Below are 22,131 nucleotides of genomic sequence, written 5' to 3' on the forward strand. Positions count from 1 at the left end.
CATATGTGGGAACAGACATCTGTGTCCAATCTACATTTGTCATTTTGGTGTCCATTCCTAGGAAAACTGGAAGTTAGTTTGCAAAATTTGGCCCTCCAAGATGGAGAAAAAGAGATTTTGAGTTCTCACAGACCAAACTATGTTCATTGGCAGTCTCTCTCAATGGTCTCAATTTATTGCTGTAAGTTTATAGAAAGATTTGCAATTACTCAAATTACCTGAAGAATCTAAAGTCTCTAGTTCAATTTTCAGATCCAATTGTTCATATTTCTTTCAAACAAAGATGGATTCTACATGGCTATTGATTTGATATTAATTTACAGAGCAGCAGGTTTCTGCAAGGGAAAGACTTCATTTCTCCAGTGTAGCCTTCTTTATTTTAAAAAAATGTCCTGAMAAAAAAAAAAAGAGAGAGAGAGAGAAAAAGCTGCAGTTAGCTGCAGTGCAATTTTTTTTCATCTTTCTGGTAAGTACAGTTTTATATAACTAGATCTCAGCTGGCTCATTTTGATCTATATTATAAGTAACAATTGAGAAGACCACAAAATGCTTCACGCAACATGAATTCTTACCTGTCTTTTCTAGAGATCTATGACTGTACTTACAGAAACAACAACATAGAGAAAGTATACATGGTAAACTGAGTTTGTGAAACAAGGATCATTTGGGGACAAACCCAGAATATAGTGACAAATTAATAAAAGCCAATTTCAGTGAAAAACAAAAAGACATGAATATTTGTTTACATGCACATCGTAGTATAATACAAATGGAAACTTGTTCTTTGGACAAGCCTTATGGATGAAGTAATTTTCTAGTTACTTATATACTTATGAATTCACAAAGCCACAGCAGTGGTCCTCAGATAAGGAAAAAAAAGAACAAAGAAATTGTCTAGGCAGGGCGTATTTGTAATTAGGTGGATGATGAACCAATTCTGTAGAGGACTTCTATGAAGTGTAGACATTATGAAGCGTAAACTAAATACTTAAATTTTGTTAGGACAGACATGGCAAAAGCCCAAAGAACACTCCAACATGCCATGAACAAAAGCAAACTGTGGCATGCAACGCACAGGCAAGCACATGCTGGAAAATAACACAGCCTCACAATGGACAGTCATGTTAACCCAGGTCTGGCTATTCACCATGAGGGAACACTGCAGTGGCTACAGCTGCAGGAGATACCCTTGTCTGTACACAGGTGCACTGCCTTCAAAAACCTTTCTGTGTGTGTTGGGACTGACTGTTGATGAGGGAATAGTAGGGCTAAATATACAGAATATGAAAACACAAATAACAATGAAAGTTATTTCCTTGTTTGTCAGCTTATGTACAGGTATTAAACACAATTTTATAGCAACCTTCAGTTGGTGTTAGCCAGTAAAACTATACTGATTTAGAACAGCTAATAATCTAGCACTCTGCATAGAAGGAGTCCGGTTTAACAGTGACTACAAAACTTCCCTCTACCATTTTACTTGGTAGTAAGGGTATCTTCAAATCTTTTCCTTCAGTCAAGTTAGAAAACAACAGTCTTGCTTTGGAAGGCTAGATGTATCAAACTGATACAACTATCAAACTTTAAGCAATGGATTCTTCTGTTTCACACCTACACTGATTATCTTTAAAAGAAGTGTCTTTCTGAATGTCACAAATTGCCAAGACACCCAAACCACTTAGTCCTTTTGAAAATGTTACGGTTAGGCTGGTTAGTTCATTTAGACAAAGATAATAACTGTGATATAGCAACAATAATAATAAAACCCAGAATTAAATCTCTGGATGTGATGAAGAATGTTTGTAGCCATTTGTTTCCCCAAATTATGATCCATGGGACCACAGTTAATGGTCCAGATTTGAAATAAGCAGCTTTTCCAAAAAAGTCCTCAAACTGTAAACTGAAAATAAGAACGTGTGGCCACGTACAACCAATTTTGAGATTCACCATTTCAAAAAGTCTGGGAACCACTGCTGTACTGCATGATAGCTAATTCAACAACTACGTGATGCAGAAGGTTATGTAGTCCACAGTAAGTATTTTAAACATTATCTGTCTGATAAAGGGCAAACTGTACAGATTATTGTTACTAGCCATTTAATCCCCACAGAAAGAAAGCTTATGCACTTACATTTCATCATCATATTCCTTTGGAGGTGACACTGCAATGACTAAGTCAATCCAATCCTGCAACAGAAATGCATAGGCAAATGTGTGCTGCTAAATACTGCTGTCAGAGATGGTTATTGTACCACCATGAAATGTCAGATAAAGAATAAGAACGGTAATCTAGTCCTGGAAAAGTACAGGGAGCAGTAGAAAGATCTCTTTTAAACAGTTCTATAGGAGGGCTGTTTTAACATTCAGCTGTTAGATTTGCACCCTTAAATTAAAGAAACATCTACTCACTTTACAACAAGCTTTTAAAATAATAATTTCAAAAAATTCATCCTATATTTGCAGTTATTTCCAGTTTAGCAATTACTTCTTTCCAACTGATCGATTAATACATTTCTTGCAGAGAAAATGCTCATGTAGCTGAAGTGCAATGTTATTTGTACATTATTTCTCAAGGATTAGATAAGCTAAAATGTTATCATAAAGTTCCTAGCAGCTTCCAAATAATTTTCAATATTAAAGAGATATTCTACAGATAAATATACTATAAACACTCAAAAAAGTAATGTGTCTAAACACAGATCTTGACAAATGGCTAAACAACATCAACTTTCAGAGTAAACCATAGGCATGATTTTCAGAGTTGCTATATGCCAGTATCTCTTGCAGATGTCAGCTCACTTCAGTGATACATGGCATATCTACACTTTTAACCTTTGCAACCTTATTTGTATTGATGTGGCAAAATGTCATGAAACAAAAAAACACATCATATGAGAACTGTAGGTAGAATGGAAAAGTATGCCCAGGTACTTACCCCACCCACGTTCCAAGCTTTTGCTAGAGTCGCCTGCGCTTCTGCCAGCATATCATCAACTAAAATCTTGCCATTTACAGCCAGTATTTCATCCCCTTTCACTATGCCTCCTGGTGAAAGACCAATCAGGCATACATACCATAGTAAGCAAAATAATTTCTGCAACAGTTTTCTCTGTCCCATATTTATTTAGTGCTAAGTACTGCATAGTACTAAACACTACAGTGAAAAGTAGCTTCACTAGATGCCTAGGTTTATACTAGAAGTTGACATAGATGAAAAGGTTTGCTACAGGCAAAAGAAAAAGGAAGCTTTAGGTATGGAAGAGAAGCCAATCTTCTCTTATTGATTGTGACCTGTAAGACACTTGTTCAATGAAATTTTCTGAAGCAGCAGTTTGTCTGAGTAACCCATCAATACAGCTTATAAATTCTGATTGATTGTAGGCTGTTACTACCATGAAAACGGCAGCATTACTTAAACACCTCAGTGTATAAGTGGTTTTGTCAAGGGTTTGCAAGACTGTCATGCCTCTGCAAAAGCATGTGCAATGTTTAGTCCTGAGAACTGATTTTGACTTGCTAATCTGAAATGAAGCACAACCAGCTAACTGGGACTGGATTTGAAGAGGGGAGAACAAAGATTACAAAGGGACAGCCTCAGTTATAAAAAGAGCCCACAACAGGGGAAGAGTCAGTGAGGAATGGGCACTTGGGGCAAGAGATCAAGTGGCTAAGATGTTTTCATAGCAAGAGTGACTTGAACCTAGCTGCAGGTCTGGTCAAGGTCAAAAAAGACAACCTAAGGAGATACTGTCCTATCCATCTACCTGATCATCACCAGGGTGCTTCAAGGAAAGGGTGAGAGAGACTGGCCACTCTGAAACACAGCCTAGATGCATTGGGATGTCTGCATGTTCTCACGGCTTCCAGAGAGCTAAGCCTTAAGTCAGAAGGCTCTGGCCTTTAGTGGGATTTTGGGATTGGGGTCAAAAGTTTTACAGAACAAATTATTACTAGAAGTAGTAGTAGGAACAAGACTAAGCAGTGTAGTATAGCCATGGCCTAGTTAACTGATTTGCACATTTACATCCTACAAATATTATTGTTTAGGAAATGTGAGATAATGGAGACCAGATTCCACTTTCCTCAGTTAACTGACACCTTCACAGAGTCAGTAACTTTTTGATGTCAGACTGGACAAGGAGACTTATTAAGAGAACAGCTCTACATTTTTGGGCCATATTACTGAAACTTCGGCTGTCATAAGAAATACAGCAGTGACTATTTAAGCACCATTTATACAGTTTGCATAGTTATTAACGTAAGCAGCCTTCAAATCTTTGGCCTCTCTCTGAGCTGCCCTTACAGCTGAGACGGACCCTGGCTGCTTTGGACAATCTGAGTATGCCTGTCAGTAATAGCCATAGCTATGAAGTCAGCCAACAACTCTCAGCCAGCATAAGGAGTCACATTGTTGCAGCATTTAAATCTCCCGCAGTTACTCACCATGTTTGTCTGCAGCACCACCCTCATAGATAGCAGACACGACTATCTTCCCAATTGGAGAATCAATTCCTCCTTCGACTGCAAGGTCTAGTGATCCTTCCTATTAAAGAGTTTTAGTTCAGAAAATGCTGTTAACAATTCTTACCATCACTGGAGGCTTAATATTTCCTTCTTCCCAGTAAAAGAGGTTCTACGTGAAAAGAAAAGCATAGCAAATCAGTTTTGCTTTTTTCCAGTATACACATTCAATAGTTAGTAAAAAGAACTGGCCATTATTTTTACATTATAATAAAAAAATTAAAAACAGTAGCAATATGATGAAGTACTCTGTCTTGCTCATTCCAAGTTCTTGTCCTTTATTGCACAACCACCCCAATACTGCAAGACTGTGTAGAAATAAACAGTGCATCACATTGCTATCACACAAAAAAAGGCAGTGCTTACCAGAACCCTCCAAATATCCTCAGTCAATAACATGATATTTACCTTTTTAATGCGTAATAGCCGTACATCTTTTCCCATAATCTGTTCTGGAGTAAACTATGAAATTACATCATGGTTAGTCACTTCTACCTTGGAAAATTAGAAGCATAAAATGGTTAAGCTGATGTATACAGTTTACAAGGGAAAAGGGACCTTTCCCTGCTCCAAAATAGTGTTAGAGAGCAACCAGAATGCCAGACCATCTTTTCCTATATGAAAACTGTTTCAATATGACTAGAAAAACAGTAAGCAAGCCCAAGCAAACCAACAAGCAAGAATCCTACCCCCTCCTCCCAGTTCTCAAAATCAAGGATGTGTTTTTCCCAGTATATTTCATATTAAACAATGAGACATACTTGAATTCTCTCCTTACCATTGAATATGGGTCAAAATCTTCCACATACTTCTGGAAGCCCTGAGAATAAAACAATGTTTGGTTATAAAAACAGACTCATGCACACACTTAACACACAAATTCCATTTCATTTATTAGTGAGAGAACATACAACTCTGTAAACTATGAAAGAAGACTGTAAATGGAGAAAAGCACAGAGAGGTAGCAGATAGTCCATCCTGACAGTCAGAAGATGTTTTAAAACCTTATGATAGATCAACAGTTACAGCTGGTTGTACTGTGGAGCAACTCTAAGGAATGGTTCACCACTCCATAGGCTCAGCAGTTCCTCTCTGCACTTGACAGAGCAAACAAATCCTGGAAGCATTTTGGGCATGTTCTGCTATGCTTTTCTGAGCAGCCTTTCTTGGGGCCATCATCATGTTGGGTGCTACTTGACACAGGCAGAAGTGACAGGCTCCAATCCTCCTCTGTCAGCAACACTGCTCCATGGTATCTGGGTTGTAGTACTCTTCCAACCTCCTCCTTTCCTCCTTCCCATGGACTTTCAGGGAGTTGATTTGACTCCTTACCACAAATGGATGTGTTTTCATAGGATTTGCGGAGGACTTGCAAAGTTTTGGCAAGGGGTGTCCAGAATAAGAAAGATGATACTGCAGATAAGCTGAGCAAGGTTTAAGTTTTGAGAGGACCCATACCTTCTTCAACCTTCAGAACCTAGTGCATTACCCTTGTCAGACCAACAGTGCAGGGAAAAACATGAGCTACTTTTCTGCAAAGGGGAGAGATCATGAATCAGCAATCAGAAATCAATGGTGCTCGGGGTGGTGGTTTCTTAAGGAGGATTAGGAGTTACTGGGCGAGACTATGGGTGAGGTTGCAGATTTATAAAAGCTCGACACTTGTTTTGCATGCTAGAGTTAGGACTTTGGGATCTAACAGAAATCTTTACTGAGGCACCCAAATGTAGCTGCTGCACTATTCTTGTAGCTTTAGGCTGCCATAACCTGGGGATATGGGAACAATGCAGAACCATGCAACTCTACACTGACACAGCAGACAAGCCAATACCTGACTTGGACCAGGGGTTCAGTGCTCACCAACAGTTTCAGTCATCAGGCTCAACATCTCTATTATCAGTCTCTTTCCTAACAGATCCATCTGACAACAGAGTCTATTCCAGTCTCAAACTCAGCTAAAGCTTTTTTCCCCCACTTGTAAATCAGATGCACAACTTACGGTTCCTCCTGTATCTTTAAGTGCTGTTAAATGACCAAGTTGCAGCAGAAAACACTAATGCTCCTCCTTTATGATCTCTCTGTTGCCTGTACGATTTTTATGCGACTGTGAATGCTCCTCTGGAACCAGATATCATCCTTATCACCAGTATCTCCAACAACCAGTGAGGACTACTGAAGTACACCAGGCTGCATCAGCAGACCTTCAGAGGTAGAACAGTACTGCCCGTTTATCTCACTGTGTTTATTACATAGAGAATGCAACACTGGTGCTGATGCCTCTTGCACGGATTGGCAACCATTATATTCAGGCCCTCTGATCTGTACAGCATAAATCCCAGCTTTCTTGGAGGTTGCCTCTCTCTTCACCTTCCCTCTTGAGATCAGAAGATCAAATTAAGCACAAAGTGTCTTCAGTTTGTGACTACAAACAGAAGAAACATTTGCAAGGGTGGAAGCCTGACTGTTTCCACAGGCTCAAGAGAACTAAATCTTCAGGGGGTAACTGCAAGACTTTTGCTTACTGTCACAATTATTTTCCTCACAGGTAAAAAGGTATTAAAATCTTCTTTTGGGAAGAGGACCATGAGAAATCTTATTTAGTCTAAATGAGCATGGGTTGCATTTGTTAACTGCTAACTTTGAGGAACTAAATCTTAGTGCCATCTCTTTGCCACTCCAAAAATCAATGGGAATTTGATCACTGACTTTAGGGAGGCTAGGATTTCATCTTGGGAGAAAAAAATCATGCATTTGAAAGTATATTAATATTATGAGCACTTTTACTAAAACTGTAAGACAAACATTTTACAATAACAGTTAGCTAAACAACCGATAGTTTGAATAGGTGAATCTGTATTTGACCTTTAGAGTCACGGCTGAAGCAGACATTGATGATCTTGGAGCAAACAACTTAGAGCAAAGAACCCTAATCTCAGCAAAGTCACTAATTCATTACATAATCTAAAGCATGTCATTGAACTCTTTGTCCCAGGTCGCCCTCATGAAAAACAGATGTTGCCCTTGAAGAAAGTTTTCCTGGGAAAATAATTTTTAAACAGGGGGAAAAAATCCCCATCCCACTCCCACAAGAAAATACCTGCAGACAAAGAAATGATACAGTCTGCAAATAAGCATACAAGTATGGCCATGATACAATGAAGACATCCTCTGAACTGTAACAAATCTTCCCAGAAATGGGCATCACTAATCCACAGAGCAGAGAGGGCACTCCGCATCCAAGCAGGGGCTAATGAACCAATCAACACCGAGTGGAAACCATAAGGCTAATCCTACTTCTTGCTACTCGGCATATGTCGGGGAAAAAGTTAAGACCATTCTAGTCCTTTCTTGCCTTACAATAATGTTCACAGGACTGAACATAAGTGGAATATGGTACACTAGATATTTGACTGCACTGAAACAACTCCCTCTGGACTTTTAGATGAAAGATAAAGCTGCTACTTTGAAAAAAAATCATCTAAGCCAGTGGTACTGCCCCACTGAAGTTTCTAGCATGAATAGCAAATGAGACCTGATTTAAAACAAACACACACACACACACACACACACACAAAGAGAAACCTATGACCAGACATAACTGAATTTTCAGAAAAACACATTTGCCAAGAGCACAACTATTTATATACAGAACATATTAACATTCAATGGCAACTGAGCAGTCCTAGATTTGTTATCCAAGTCAAATCCAATTTTCCCTTCTGACACAAAAGTTCCAGCTAATGCAATCTGAAGTACATGATTCCTCAAGGGATACAAGGATTGATAGTGGCCCTGTTTGCAGAACCACATCCTCACAAATGCAGCCTTACACACTTGAAGAACCCCACTGAAGTGGGGGTTTCTCCTCACCATGGAAAACATTGACTATTAAAGCTCATCTTCCATTTATCATAGCAGACTAATTTCTACTGTAGACTAATGGAAATATTAGTATTTGACATTTTGGCAGCACTTCACATATTAATTTGACTACACCTATAAAATAGCCCTAATTCACAATTTTTATACAAATACATTATGTTTAATCTTAAAAATCTTTATTTTTCCTTCTGATGTATGTTTCACTTGTCTGTTGATAAAATGGTTTTATAGACCTTTTTTTCCCCCCGAGATCCATGTTAAATGTCAAGAAAAATTGAAACTGATCAAAAGAAAAAAATAGTTTTAATTTTCATGTGTTTTTTTTCCACACAGTGGGCTTTTGAATTCAAGCAACTGTGCTGCAATGTCTTCATGTAACATGACAACCCATCTAATAACTTCCACCAATAAAGGTGTTTTGCACAGAACCTGGCACATTTAACAGCAGCAGAGAAGTTAAACACAAAATATATTTCCTTAAAGGACAACCTATTGAACCACAGAACAGTCAACCAAACAGAAAGAAATGAAAGCTTCACCACTTTGGTTATTCAAAGTTTGACAGAGGAAAGCAATAAAAGTAGTATTATGACAGAAAAGTCCTGCACAATAAGGAGGAAAGGCTATATGAATAAGTGTTTTCTATCCTCAGTTCCTCTGATTTCCTACCAATAACTATGGTATGATAATAGCTCTATTTATTGAACTAATAAAATATTTTATTACTGAAAGCATTGTAACTGGAAAGTAAAACAAACAAGAAGAAACAGCAATTAAAAAAAAACTTGCCCAATATCAGATCAAAGTTCAACTATCTTAAAGATTGCACTAAACATGTAAGTAGCTGCCAAAGATTCAGCCCGAGGTGTTTACTATCCTCTCATTCCTCATCTGTCTAGGCTAGCAGAAGCCACAAGCACACGTTGAAAATTTACAGAGACTAACAGTTTTCATGCACTAGGGCTGCACTGCATTCTGTTTTAGAAGTTGAACAGCAGAGAAAGGAGGAAAAGTTTATAAGCTATGATAGGTCAAAACAAGAAGTACCACACAAAACAGGGAAAGTGTTATTTTACTTGTTTTTTGTTAGATCTAAATGATGAATTGTAAACCACCATCCTTTTAAACATCTCTTGTGGCTGCAAAAGAAAAAAAATTGCCAACCAGATATTAACTTTTCTCTGTAAATGAGTATCACCTAATCATAAATAATCTCACTGCTTTGTTGCTCTTAAAAGGCTTGAATCACACTTGCAGTTGTTAGCGCTCATTCCCTACGCGATTTCAAAATGGGAGAACACACCTCGTGAGATGGTACTAAACATAAAGAGGAAAGAATTTAGAGAAACTACAAAAATAAGGCACATGCCCATACCACAAGATTTCTTAAAAACATTTTCCATAACTCATCTATCTCCTCCTCAGTTTCTACAAAACTGTGCTGTGGTCTCTGCTGTGTCATTTCTGATCAAATCTTTGAAAATAAACAAACAAACAGCCAAAACCCACAGACAAAAAGCTAGATCAGTAATTTCCAAAATATTGAAAACTGATGATAAACATACATTATACACTTAAGATTTTCTGTCCTGTGAGGGATTTTCCTGTATTGAAGGGTGAATTTCATTCTAAAACATGTTTGAGTCTTATGAAACAAGAATGTCTTCGTACAAACTAAACTATCGTGATTACATTTCCAAACTAAATTTCCATTAAAACAAATGATTATCTACCAATTTCACTACTAATTCCATCTGAGGGGCCTATGTTCATACCATTTTTTGGGGAAAAAACTATCCATTCCTGAGCTGAAGAAAGATTTGCTGTCTGAGTGTGTATTAATACAAAGACTTAGGTAAGAAATAAGCTTTTATGTCTCAGAGGACTTCTGGCAAGTCGGGCCAGATCTTCAACACCACCCCTCTCTAGGCACTTGAGGGAACACTTTTGTATATTTTATTATGAACACAGATGTTTTTGGCATAACTATGGCCAATAATAACTGAAATTTCTGAACATCACAGACTTGTCTTGCTGCATAGGATCTAAATACCTGTCTCAGGTCCTCTGACTGCAGTCCTGCAGAATCCAAGTCTCAAATCTTGCAAATTAGAGAAAAGCTTAAACATTCATTCTTCCTTTCTGAAATGTTGCATCCAACCACAAAGGAGTTGGGAAAGGAAATCTTAAGCAGCAGCAATTGCAGCAAAGCCTTCTAAACTCGCACAACAGGATGTTTGAGATAGATGGGAGAGAACGGCCTGGTACTCACGTTGGTTTTGCCTCTGAAAACTCCACCACTAAATGACAGCAACCTTCTCCTGTTCTCTGAGCCAAAACTTAAATAGCTTTGCCATGAGCGTATTCCAATTCACTCTCTAATACAGCACAGACATGCAGCTCGCACTGATTTTGACCCAAAACAGCCCTATGCATTCAAGGCCACACTCAAGATTTAACTTCCGCATGGAATCAAATTATTATTATTTTTTTTTAAAATACATTTCTGGAAAGAGGCAGGTACCTATATGTCTGTTTAGTTTACACTGACATTTTCATTTTTACCTAATAAAAGTTGCCTCCTTCTTTTTTACATTACTTTGGTATCCATGCAAGTCTTACTGCATTAAGTCATAAAAGGAAGCAAGAATTAAGAGTTAACAAAACCAATTTCCAGAGTAATGTTTTTCCTCCAAGTCCTATCAGGATATTATTCCCCCGAAATCATGAACTTTCAACTAACATAAGGAAGTTTGGGAAAGATGATGATTGACATCTGAAACATTTTTGCAGTCTTGTGGTTTGGAAAATGTGCATACATGCATAACAAATCATGAGAAATTTCCCTATGGAGGTAGCTCTTTACAATTCTTCCAATTAATTGTAAGCAGTAAGTTACAATAAACTAAGCAACATTTTCAGCTTGTACCAGGACTGCTTAATCACACATAAAGGTATTCCTAGTTTTTCAAACTATTTTATATTTGCAACAGATATTTATTTTCAAGAGTTGATAATATTAACTGTACATTATGGATTTTACTCTTTTCATTCCTCCTCTAAGGAATGTAAAATGGCTCAGCGATACTAAATTACTGAACACAATCAAAATAAAAGCACCATGCATACAACTGAAGGAAATATACTGAAGGTTCTTGTACCTATTTTTGCTCATGTACCTGCCTTCTCTTGAGAAAGCAGCAATTAACCTTACTTTGTAAAAGCTGTTTTGTTTTATCATTTGAACCCATTTATAACAGAGAAGTTCTGAGACAAAAATGTCTGTGGTAAAATTGGTTTATAAGTATCTTTTGAATCTCTCCAAACTTTAATTAGGGAAATAAAGGAACAAAGTATCTAAATTATTAAAGCACAAAATGATGAAGAAATCCATTCCAGTAATGAAAGATAGCTAGGGATAAGGTGCACATCATCATTTACTCTGAGATATCACACAAGATAGTAAGTGAGTGAAATATAAATGTAACACAGTTGACTACACGTGAAAACATAAGACTAAATGTGACAACATGCTCACGTTTTGCTATATACTACCTCCCTCATATATATGTGTATATATATGCATGTCCACACATATATGGACACACAATTCTAATTGTAACGGTGTAAGTAACAGTTACCATCAAGAACAAATATTACAAAGTGGATCATCAGTTATCCTAGATGAATTTTCAGGGCTGTCATTTGGGAGTTATCAGTTAGACTAGAATGATTTCTTTCTTTTCAGAGAGCCACGGCTCATCATCTTTCATATGACGCAGTTCCCAAAGATACTACAATACTTGGTCCAAAAATACTTAGTCTAAGATTTTTTTCTTCATTTACATTTGAAGCAGATGTGAAGAAAACAAGGAAAAGAATCTGACCATGAATCAACTTTTGCAGGAACACCACATGACTATTATATTGGAGACTAAGATATTAACAATGCAAAGTTTTTCTTTGGAAATGCAAGAATGGGATATACATATATAGATGTATTTCAAGTATGTTCATGACTACTTACAAAGGAAAAATACAATATAATTAACTATTTCAATTCTGACAAATGCAGAATTTGCAAAATACAAATCAACATGAATAAAGGAAAAATAAAAGCTACAGAGTCTAAGGCTCTACACTTCTCTGGAATTACATATCCCAGTACAAAAATTGTCATTAAGAGTGACTTTTAGATCATGAAAACCAGAGAAATACCCTTTTATACTTACCATTAGTGATCACTTGAAAAATCTGCATAGATTTTAGTTAGCAGAAGACAAGACAAGCATTGATTCTTTGAGGACAAGTCAACAAGAACAAATCCCACAGTATTGCAGCACTCGGAAAAGAACATAAAAGGCTTACCAGGGCCTCTGATTTGATTGTTGGCCTGACCATTAAGTTTGGGTCAGGTTGCAGCATGACTGGTTTAGAGACTATTGGTACCCCTGGATGTCGTTGGGTAGGTGGACTTGGAGCAAATTGCTACGGGGGTTAATTTAAGAAAGTTACAATTCACCATGTATTTTTGTACAAAACCATCATTTCACCAAGAAAACCCAATATAAATAGCTTACCGACATCAATTTACTACCACTAATACAACAAAATACTTACAAAAGTATTTTAACTAAATGACCTACAAAGTTAACAAACCAAAACGTAATTTCTCTTGCACCCAGATAGTGGCTTTTTTCCCCCTTAAGCTTCCTCCACCAGCAAGATCATGGAAAATCTCATCCCTGCTTTTGGCATAAATCCCATAAAGGCAATGAACTGAATGAGGAACTACAGAAAAAAAGCTGGAATTTGAGTATAAGAACATAGTGAACCTGAAATGAAATTTTAACCAATCAGTGGCTAAACAGATCTTTTAAGGAGAAATTCACCAGGACTGCACTGACTGGCATTCTACATAAAGTATTTCAGCATAATTTACCCTGAGTTAGCATGGGTTAGTTACACAAATTACTTCCCCTTGACTCTACAAAGTACAGTAGATATCCAGAGGCATTTAAGAGCTAATCATCCAGCACGTACTGAACCCGATTCTGCATTGCTTACTCAGTGAAAACTCCCACTGACATCAAGCCTAGTTCTATTTGAGCAAAGAGTTCAGAACCGAGTCCTGTGGGTTTAGTTTCCGACTCAACCCCAGCAGCTCCCAGCACACTCTTGTTGATGTTTCTCAGAGGAATTGTGATGTATTCCAGATATCATTCATATAGTACAAGCTGTATCTTTGGAAATTATTTGAATTACTGCCAGTAAATTGGTTAAGCCACCTTTTTCGTCCCCTAAATTAAAGAAAAAAGCTTGGAACCAGATTTTTGAAAGTCCCTGTGGAAAAATGTTGTTTTCCCCCACGAAATATCTTGTTAAGCTTTCTGATCTCAAAAGAATCTGAAGATTCACAGATATTAACCTGTTAAAGCTGCACAGTAACTGTATGATTTCCCCTAGAGTTGCACACTTTAGAGAGAGACTTCTCTAGAGCGCCCCAGAAGGGGGAAAATTGATATCTGGCCATCCTTGAATCAAAATCAGTGCAAACAGTGGTCAGACAAATGGTTCTTCTCAGAACAGTTTGCTTCTTAGCATCCATTATGATTAAAATATACTTTGGTCCTAGCTCTATCTGCCTTGACAGAAGAACCAAATATACATTCCGAAACACCCAAGGCTTCACATGGAATATGTAAGCTTGGACCTTATATTCCTGAAGGGTTGAAATATGTCTTCAGACCTTTAGGAGTCACTTCCACTGGGTGATATTACGCATCTTGTAACACAATGATGAATCCACACATATAAATACAAGTGCTGAATTTTAAATAAATTGCTCATGCAGAATCAGACCCCTAACATTTCCTTGACATTAGCATTACACTGGAACTTTGTAAAACTACATTCATTATTAACTATACAGGACATACCAGTGGTTTGCTTGACACAGAAGATACTTTGCCGACATGGGAGGTGTTTCTTACAACCTAAACAATAACAGATTCAGTACTATGTTCAGCTAACAATAATTTTGAGAAACAGATCAATTTATACCAGATACTTCAACAGTTAGCTGCTAAGAATATATTTGACAAGAAATGTCATTCCTTTCATCAGGTGTTTGTTAGAATTGAATTTGAAATTAAATAATCTGGGGGAAAAGTTACCAATACTGAGAAGATTCACTAGTTTGAGTAATAGTGGAGAAGTCTATTTGCAGGACAACAATGGTAAGTCTTCGCTATTTTCAGCTTTGACAGGGATAAACACAAGATCTTTTATTGCTGAAGACAAACAAATATATTGTTTTTGTTTATATATGGTATTAAAACCAGACCTTTTAAAAAAACAACAAGGAGAAATTGTCCAGCTTCTGATTTTTCTTCCATGTCTGACACCACATTGAAAACCTGGGGTTATCTGCTTATAAACAAAGCAGTTTTGGCTCAGTATTAATATTTTATTAAGAGCTTAAGTTCTTTCCTCATATCCACTGCTATTATCTTCAGGGACAACTGGCTTATCACTTTGGAAAGCTAGGTTACTTTTTGGTAGCCTGATTTTTTTTTTTAAATTGTTGATCCATTTTGTCTAATGTACCTGGCAGTGAAAACTACCAGAAACATATAGCAGAATAAATGGATTTGGGGTCTAATTCAGTGTGGTGGGTTTTATATTCCTTTCTTTATCTGAATAATTTCTATTAGCAGTAGGAGAATATATTTCTCCTCTGAATACTGATGTTCTGTACGCTTGTGTGTGGTATCACATAAATACTTATTTTTATTTTATGAACTACTTAGGAAACTTGCCATGCATAAGAACATCTAACTGACATTTCATTTTAGTGGTCTAACATATTCTTGACACTTCAAACATGTAAAACACATTGATGTAGCACTATCAGAGGCCTACTTAAGTTTATAAGAAAGAAAAGATTCATAGTGCACACTACGGCAACTATTCAAATAGAAACAATGTGCCAGTTTCTATTAAGAAATGATTAATTGCCATATCCTTCTCCACCCCAGCTGAAATCATGCAAAAGCAAAGCCCATTACTCCCAGGTAAACATGCAGAAAAATGAAATCCCCCAAAGTGTAGTCAATCAATCCATGCAGAAAAAAGTGTAGGAAAGAAATGACCATATGGGAGCCACTTCTGCTCTTTGATATAAGAATCTTTTGCCACGGAAACTGGAGTATGAGAATGCTATTACACCTAGGAAAGGGAAGCATCACTATGATGAAGCACCTGACATTTCTATCCTAAAATAATGAAATCCTGCACAAAATTTCTTATATTGTCCCTCTTTTGGACTGAGACTGTAATAAGACAGTCAGAATGTTTTCTCAAAAAACCCCCCCAAACCTTCCTTTGTTTACAAAAAGACCAGCACACTTGATTTGCAATGAGATTAGTGACTCTTGTTCATTTAAAAATACTTTACTGATAATTTATACTGCATTAACATTTTAAAAGTTTCTGAGCTTCTGATTTCAAGGCTAATTTCCTTTGTCCACTGTTTTCCTCTAATAAAGCCATTTGGCAACACATTTAAAACACTTCAGAATAGTGATTTTCACTAAAGATATTTTCTCCTCAAATTTAACTATCAGTAACCCTGCCACTGCTTTAAGTATTGTGCAGACTTGCTATATGTCCTAACAGTTTAGTCCAAATTTTAACTAATGCACCCTGCATCTGATACCTGCATGTGGTGGCCTGGCAAAACACATGTAGTTGGGAGAGAGCGAAACTCACTGCACTTAATAAAAAAATAAAATTAAATTACAACTACTTCTGGACTTATGGAACTGCATTCACTACTATGCAACATAATGAAATCAGCTCATTTCTTCATTTAACGTTGTGTGTGACAGATGGATAGGCAGATGCAGCAGATAAAGTGGGTGATGGAGCAGAGGAGGGAAGCCAGGTAGGGGAACGTAGAGACACATGCATCCAAAGAGACAATGAGGTCACCTGGGAAGTTGGCGAGACTGACGGGGCTGGACCTCTTGAAAGTGGAGCATTTGATGCAGAGAGCAGATGAGCTGGTGATGCTGGAGTAACAGAGGGTGGTGGTGGCAGAGGTGGCACCACACGTGGTTTAGGCTTATCAACTTCATCTAAGTTAATATCGTCAAGATCTGTGGTATGAAGCTGCAGGCCACCGGCAAACTGCCGCATTGATGTGGCAGAAGGAGAAGCAGAAGGGCGTCCACCTGCCAACTATGTGCAAGAGAACAGAGATTTACCTTACTGGCTCATCTGCCTGCAACAGACCTGACAAATTAATGGCAAATCGTAGCACACCACTCCACCTAACTGCTCCTGTGCTGAAAGCTTAGTTTCTCATTCACAAACCTTTTTCCAATAGCCTCTCTAAAAGCACTCCTGGAGATTACAGTTTAAAAAGAAAAAGAAAATTGGAGTGTAGTGACAGTAATATGGCTATTGGGAAAGGGGGAGGAGGAGACAAAAACCTGCATGGAGTCTTCAGATAAAGTCACAAGATAATCACAGAAAACATGGATCCTTGCCTTTTTAGCCCTTAGGAACAAAAAGCAAGAATTGTAGAGGTGATCTATATATAATAAAAAAAAAAAAAAGTAATTGAAGGCAGGCCCTGGAATTCCAAATCTTTAAAGAAAAAAAAAAAAAAAGGAAAGGGGATTAATGAATCTGGAGTAAAGGTTGTAACTACACCTTAGTAAAAGAAAGGGGAGAAACTTAAGCAGCTATCAAAAAAAAGTTTTAGGGTGCTATGAAATTCAGATCCCCACAAGGTTCTAGACCATCTAATTTCTGTTAATGAGCACCAGAATCACTGTGGGGCTAATGAACTCTACAGAGTTTGAACAAAACAAGCAGTTCACACAAAAAAAAAAAAGTGTGTGCTCACAGAGGGAAGGGTTGGATATACGTGGTCACAGTTACTAACATTTCTTCTAGCTAAATGCCAGTGATCAGAGTAGAGTGCTGAAGAAAACCCAGCTGACACTCTTTTGATTGCTATTTTGTATACTCAGCTGAAGAAATATTAGAGGTATGAGCTGCCCTATAGATACATGCATCTTAGTCTAATCTGACATTACTTCCCTGAGGTGAATCTCTGTTGACATTCTTGGGGATCTCTTCACCTACCATACTCACCACTTGGTACTAAAAATGGGCATTTCTTTGGCAGAGCTCAAAATATCTTGACTGCTGTTGCACCCAAGGATTTATTACATCCGGTAGCAGTTCAGGCCTGTAGCACCTAAATATAGTTCAGCTGCATTTAACCCTCAGAAGCATTTCATCTTGATGTTTACCATGAGTTTAACATCTTGGGTAGTTTTATAGTAATAGAAGAATTGATGGAGCAAGTACAATACAGAGTACTTGTCTCAAAACAGAGCAGAGCTCTAGAAATACAGGTTTCCTTTTACTTTTCAATAAATGGGACAAAGATATAGCAGAACACAGCCAGGCCAAGTTAGGTAGTAAGAGAAAACTTGGCATAATCATTTCCTTGTCCTAGAGACCTCAAAGACTCTTGCACTGAAAAGCCACATGGTTCCAAGCTTAAGGACAGGAAGAAGAGAAGACCAGCTTCTTTTTTCAGTGGTGCTCCACATTGACCTGAAGGAAATCCAAGAGAGCATTCCCCAAGGGTCCCCTCTGCAGTTGCAATCGCTCAGTGATCCCAGGGGAGTCCAGCAGATTGTAGTGTTCTACTAGAAGCAGCTGTGCTTGGAGGAGAGCCCGAGCAGCAGGATGGTGGGAAAGCCGCTCTCCACATGTAGAGCCATCTGGCTCTAAGGCTCAATCACTATCTGCAACTCTCTTCATCTGAGGTGATCATCAAAAAACATTTTTGCGAGCTTCCTTATCATTCTCTAAAAAATATTTGCAAGGGCTATAATACCCGTCCCTTTATTATTTATGATTCCATGGAATCATACACAAGGAAGCATTCAAGAGTGCATTATCGATGAGGATCTTATTTGCACAGGATACTAAAAAATATGGCTGGCTGTTCTAGCCTCAGTTTTATTATAGCCTGCACGTCCAACCTAGCCCAAACTGTACCCAGGAGCAAACAAAATCAATTTTGTGGTCATAATCCACTTATATGGATGCAATAAAAGCATTCACTAATAGTGATACCCTTATCAAATACTATCACCCCTCTGAAGTGTGTGAACATTAAAAGATTGTCAGTTGTTGGCCACTGACAGTTTTTTTTCCACCCTCTTAGAATGAAGGCTGAGAAGGAAACAACAAGACAAATTTTTCTCAGTTCTGTCTTGTAAAAACTGTTACTTATAGGAGACAACTAGTGAGTTATTTAGAGGTTATACAATATATGGAAAAGCCATGATTTTACCTCAGGAGACTCATTCTCCACAGAGGAAATCTGTTCTAACCGTGTCTGACAAAGTCTTTCCACCCAATGCTGCACCTTTTCTGATTCCTCCAGGTCTTCTCGTTCTGTCTCAGACACCTTAACCATATCACCAATGTGTGAAAAAAGATTAGAGATACAGTTACAATACAAATAACTTTCAAAAGTTGGAGATATCATTTCAGTTTTAAAATTGTTGTTTGGGGAATGATTTCCTATTTTGCTGTCTTTCATATGTTTATCACTGCACATAGATGCTCATTAAACGTACAGGTATCCTCATTTGGGCAAAAACTGATTGTAAAAACAAGCAAACTTGGAAAGAGAGCTTTTGCAACAAAATAATAATTCTTTTAAACTTCATTAGCTTTTACAGGATTAAACAAACTTCCTGCTAAGATACTTCCACTGAAGATTCGGCTCATTCTCTTTGAATTCTCTTTAAAGTACATAAATATCAAACAAAGTTTCTATTAGAGTTCTAAACATATTCTCCTGATTTTTTTCAATATGCTGTTCTAAATTGTTTTGACTTGTCATGAGTATATAAGCACACTTCTTGAAAATGGTGGAGCTACATTCTTAATTCTATAGCTAATATTATTTTGCACCTGATAGCAGAATACAACATACCTCTTGCACAAGACGATTAATTTTCAGTTGTTTTTCTTTTTCCAGCATTCCTTCTTTCTCCTTGGCAAGTTTTTGTTCAAACTCCATTTCTTTTTTATTTTTCTTCTGTTCACACAGACTGTCACTTTTTGATTTCTTTCGCTCTTTCCCCTTCTGGGAAGTTTTTTTTTTAGTTAATCAGATTTTTACATCAGCTAAAAACATGGCAAACTTCAAGCTTGGTACATGAGTGTCTGCCTTGGCAATTTAATTACAGTCTGTGCAAATATAAGGATGGTCTTTTAAAAGCAATTCTAAAGCCCATTTCCTCAGCAATTTGCATGAAATTCAACTTTTTTTTTTTTTAGAGGGCCTATACAGCATCACTTGAACTATACAACACCAGACAGTTCAACTCTTTTGCTCCTCTGTAAAGTTACAACAATAAGGCACATAGGCCCACTACAAAAGTTTGAATATTCAAACAGTTTTGGTTGTCTTGATTTATCATCTCTCTGTTCTGTCATTATTGCATAAATGCAAGACTGATTGCTTTCAGGTGACAGATGCTCATGTATAGGTAGATGTTTCTACATGTAAAACACCTTCATGCTTCATATATTCTAAACACAGCATGACATGCCTTAATAGAAATGAAACAAGCAATCACAAGGAAAAGGCAGTTTAGTGCATAAACCAAAGTGCTCCCAGGCAAGAACACTGCATCATGAAAACAAAGCACCATCTGCAACCACAGGATAAAATCTACTCATGTGAGAGTCCTAACGTAACACAAAGCAGCCCTAAAATTTTACACGTACAGTGCAACCAAAGGGAAAAACTTCTTCATAGTCTTTTTGCAGTCTATGTTCCTACAGTCTTAGAAATACAACCAGCTCCCTATTTCTACTTTTAGTGATGTCATATTTCTGCTGCTCTCCCCTGTTTGTACTGGTAGGGCCTAGTTCATACCGAAAAGCCTACGTTTTGCTTTCTTTCCTGAAAAGGGAAGAGAAGCAACTGGCCACTTATTGGGGATTGCTGTCAATGCACAGAAAGGTTAGGCTTCAAGTTTGATTTTGCTCTGCTCATCTCATGAGCCACTGACTTTTCCTGATGGTTCGGTGAACTCAAAGCATGAGTGTTCTTCATCCTGCACGGAATTAGTTGTCATCCTCCCACCTTTTGCATCCCACATAGATAATAACGCCTCAGAAAACACTACCATTTTCCCTGGCAGCTACAAAAGTCAGTTTTCCCAGGCAAGTAGGTAATTAGAACTTTGTACTGCTGAGTTTCATCAAGCTTAAAGATGTTCAGTTGTTTTTGTCCTTTCTATGTGATACACATGCCAGAAAACCTTTTGCATTGAACACTCTGCTTACAGGGAGATTTGCCAAGGTATAAGTGGGAACTATATACTTGAATTTTTGAAATGAACTTTTGTCTTTGTACACTTTTTTTTTTTTTAACACTATTCTGAGGATTTTTGGAGAACATAAGACACACATTGCCCACCTGTACTGAACACCACCTGCAGAGTATTGACACATTCAATTCTCCCTGCAGTTGATGGGACTTGAGAATTCCAAAGTAATCAAATGGAGAATTTCTAAACAGTTGCATCCCAAAAGCATCTTAATTTTTTCATGTTAAATGAAGAAGCATTTTACTATATGGAGCATCTAGGAATAACTGAGGAGGAGGAAGAGAGAGGAAAAAAAAGAGGAATTGATATTCAAACACACAACAAACTAATTTACACACCAACAAACTTTGTACCTTGCGGATTGTGGGAAATTTTCCTTCATAACGATAAAACCATCCAAAAGCTACAAAAAGTTAAGGAAAATGTGTTTGGTGAAGAAAAGTCAAGTTCAGATCAACCCATGCTGATACATATAACTGATCAAAATTTATTTGAAGAAGCAAAACCAAAGGTCTGATATTACATGAAAAGTCCTTATATCACTTCTTGATCAATGTTCTATGGATATTTAGTCACAAATTGCCCATATTTTACTGATACACATTCTATGTTAAGCAAAGCAAACACAACAATAAATCTTCACACAAAACCGTATATCCATGGTCACAATCCTACTATACATTAGTTGTAACAAGCCTTCTTAAAATGAATCAAATTTTCAAACTCATTCAAGCTTGTGGCAGAAGACAGTGACTGTCAAAGAGACAAGAAAAGCTCCATTCCCTTGGATGAAATATTTTGAACCAAGTGCATAAAAACACTGCTAATTAAAAATATATAAAAGAATCTGTTATTATTATTTTATATAAGAAACACTGATGGCACACGTTTCTCAACACAATCCACCTTTCCGTAGGACTGACAGGCTTTGCATTCATGTCAAGGCGTCTTTAGAAAGCAGTGACCACAATGTTGTAACATTTCACCATCTACCCAAGGACCACAGATATTGCCTTAGCAAAACCAAATGATCAGTTCACTGTCAAGACTGACTGTCAGGAGGAAGTGAAACACAGGAAGAATCTGAATCATGATAGGAAGTTAAGGCTGAGCAGCAAACCTGTTTATCCTGCTTCATGATCACTTCATCCATGTCATCTGTTGCAAGTTGGTCATGTGCAACTCCCTTTAAATCTTCTAGAGAAACAAAGGAGGAAAGGAATGAGGAGACAGAAATGACAGTGTAACTGGAGGTTCCCATGAAATAAAGAGATCAGTACTG

At 37.4% G+C, this 22,131-nt stretch overlaps 1 protein-coding gene across 1 annotated transcript in view; it reads right to left on the reverse strand.

Moving 5' to 3' along the window:
• Positions 1–273: 273 nt before the first annotated feature.
• Positions 274–22,131, reverse strand: part of USH1C (USH1 protein network component harmonin) — a 49,004-nt gene continuing 27,146 nt past the window's right edge. The window contains exons 15-26 of the mRNA XM_026078847.1: positions 21,203–21,252; positions 19,442–19,594; positions 18,791–18,907; positions 16,399–16,647; positions 12,772–12,891; positions 9,480–9,542; positions 5,300–5,341; positions 4,930–4,983; positions 4,444–4,543; positions 2,936–3,045; positions 2,132–2,187; positions 274–392 (exon numbers count right to left, since the gene is read on the reverse strand). Coding sequence (XP_025934632.1) covers positions 380–392; positions 2,132–2,187; positions 2,936–3,045; positions 4,444–4,543; positions 4,930–4,983; positions 5,300–5,341; positions 9,480–9,542; positions 12,772–12,891; positions 16,399–16,647; positions 18,791–18,907; positions 19,442–19,594; positions 21,203–21,252 — 1,127 coding nt within the window. The 3' untranslated portion in view covers positions 274–379. The remainder of the gene's footprint in view (positions 393–2,131; positions 2,188–2,935; positions 3,046–4,443; positions 4,544–4,929; positions 4,984–5,299; positions 5,342–9,479; positions 9,543–12,771; positions 12,892–16,398; positions 16,648–18,790; positions 18,908–19,441; positions 19,595–21,202; positions 21,253–22,131) is intronic.

Source organism: Apteryx rowi, unplaced genomic scaffold (genome assembly GCF_003343035.1).
Source record: "Apteryx rowi isolate R43461 unplaced genomic scaffold, aptRow1 scaffold_49, whole genome shotgun sequence".
In the NCBI taxonomy this organism is placed as follows: Eukaryota; Metazoa; Chordata; class Aves; order Apterygiformes; family Apterygidae; genus Apteryx; species Apteryx rowi.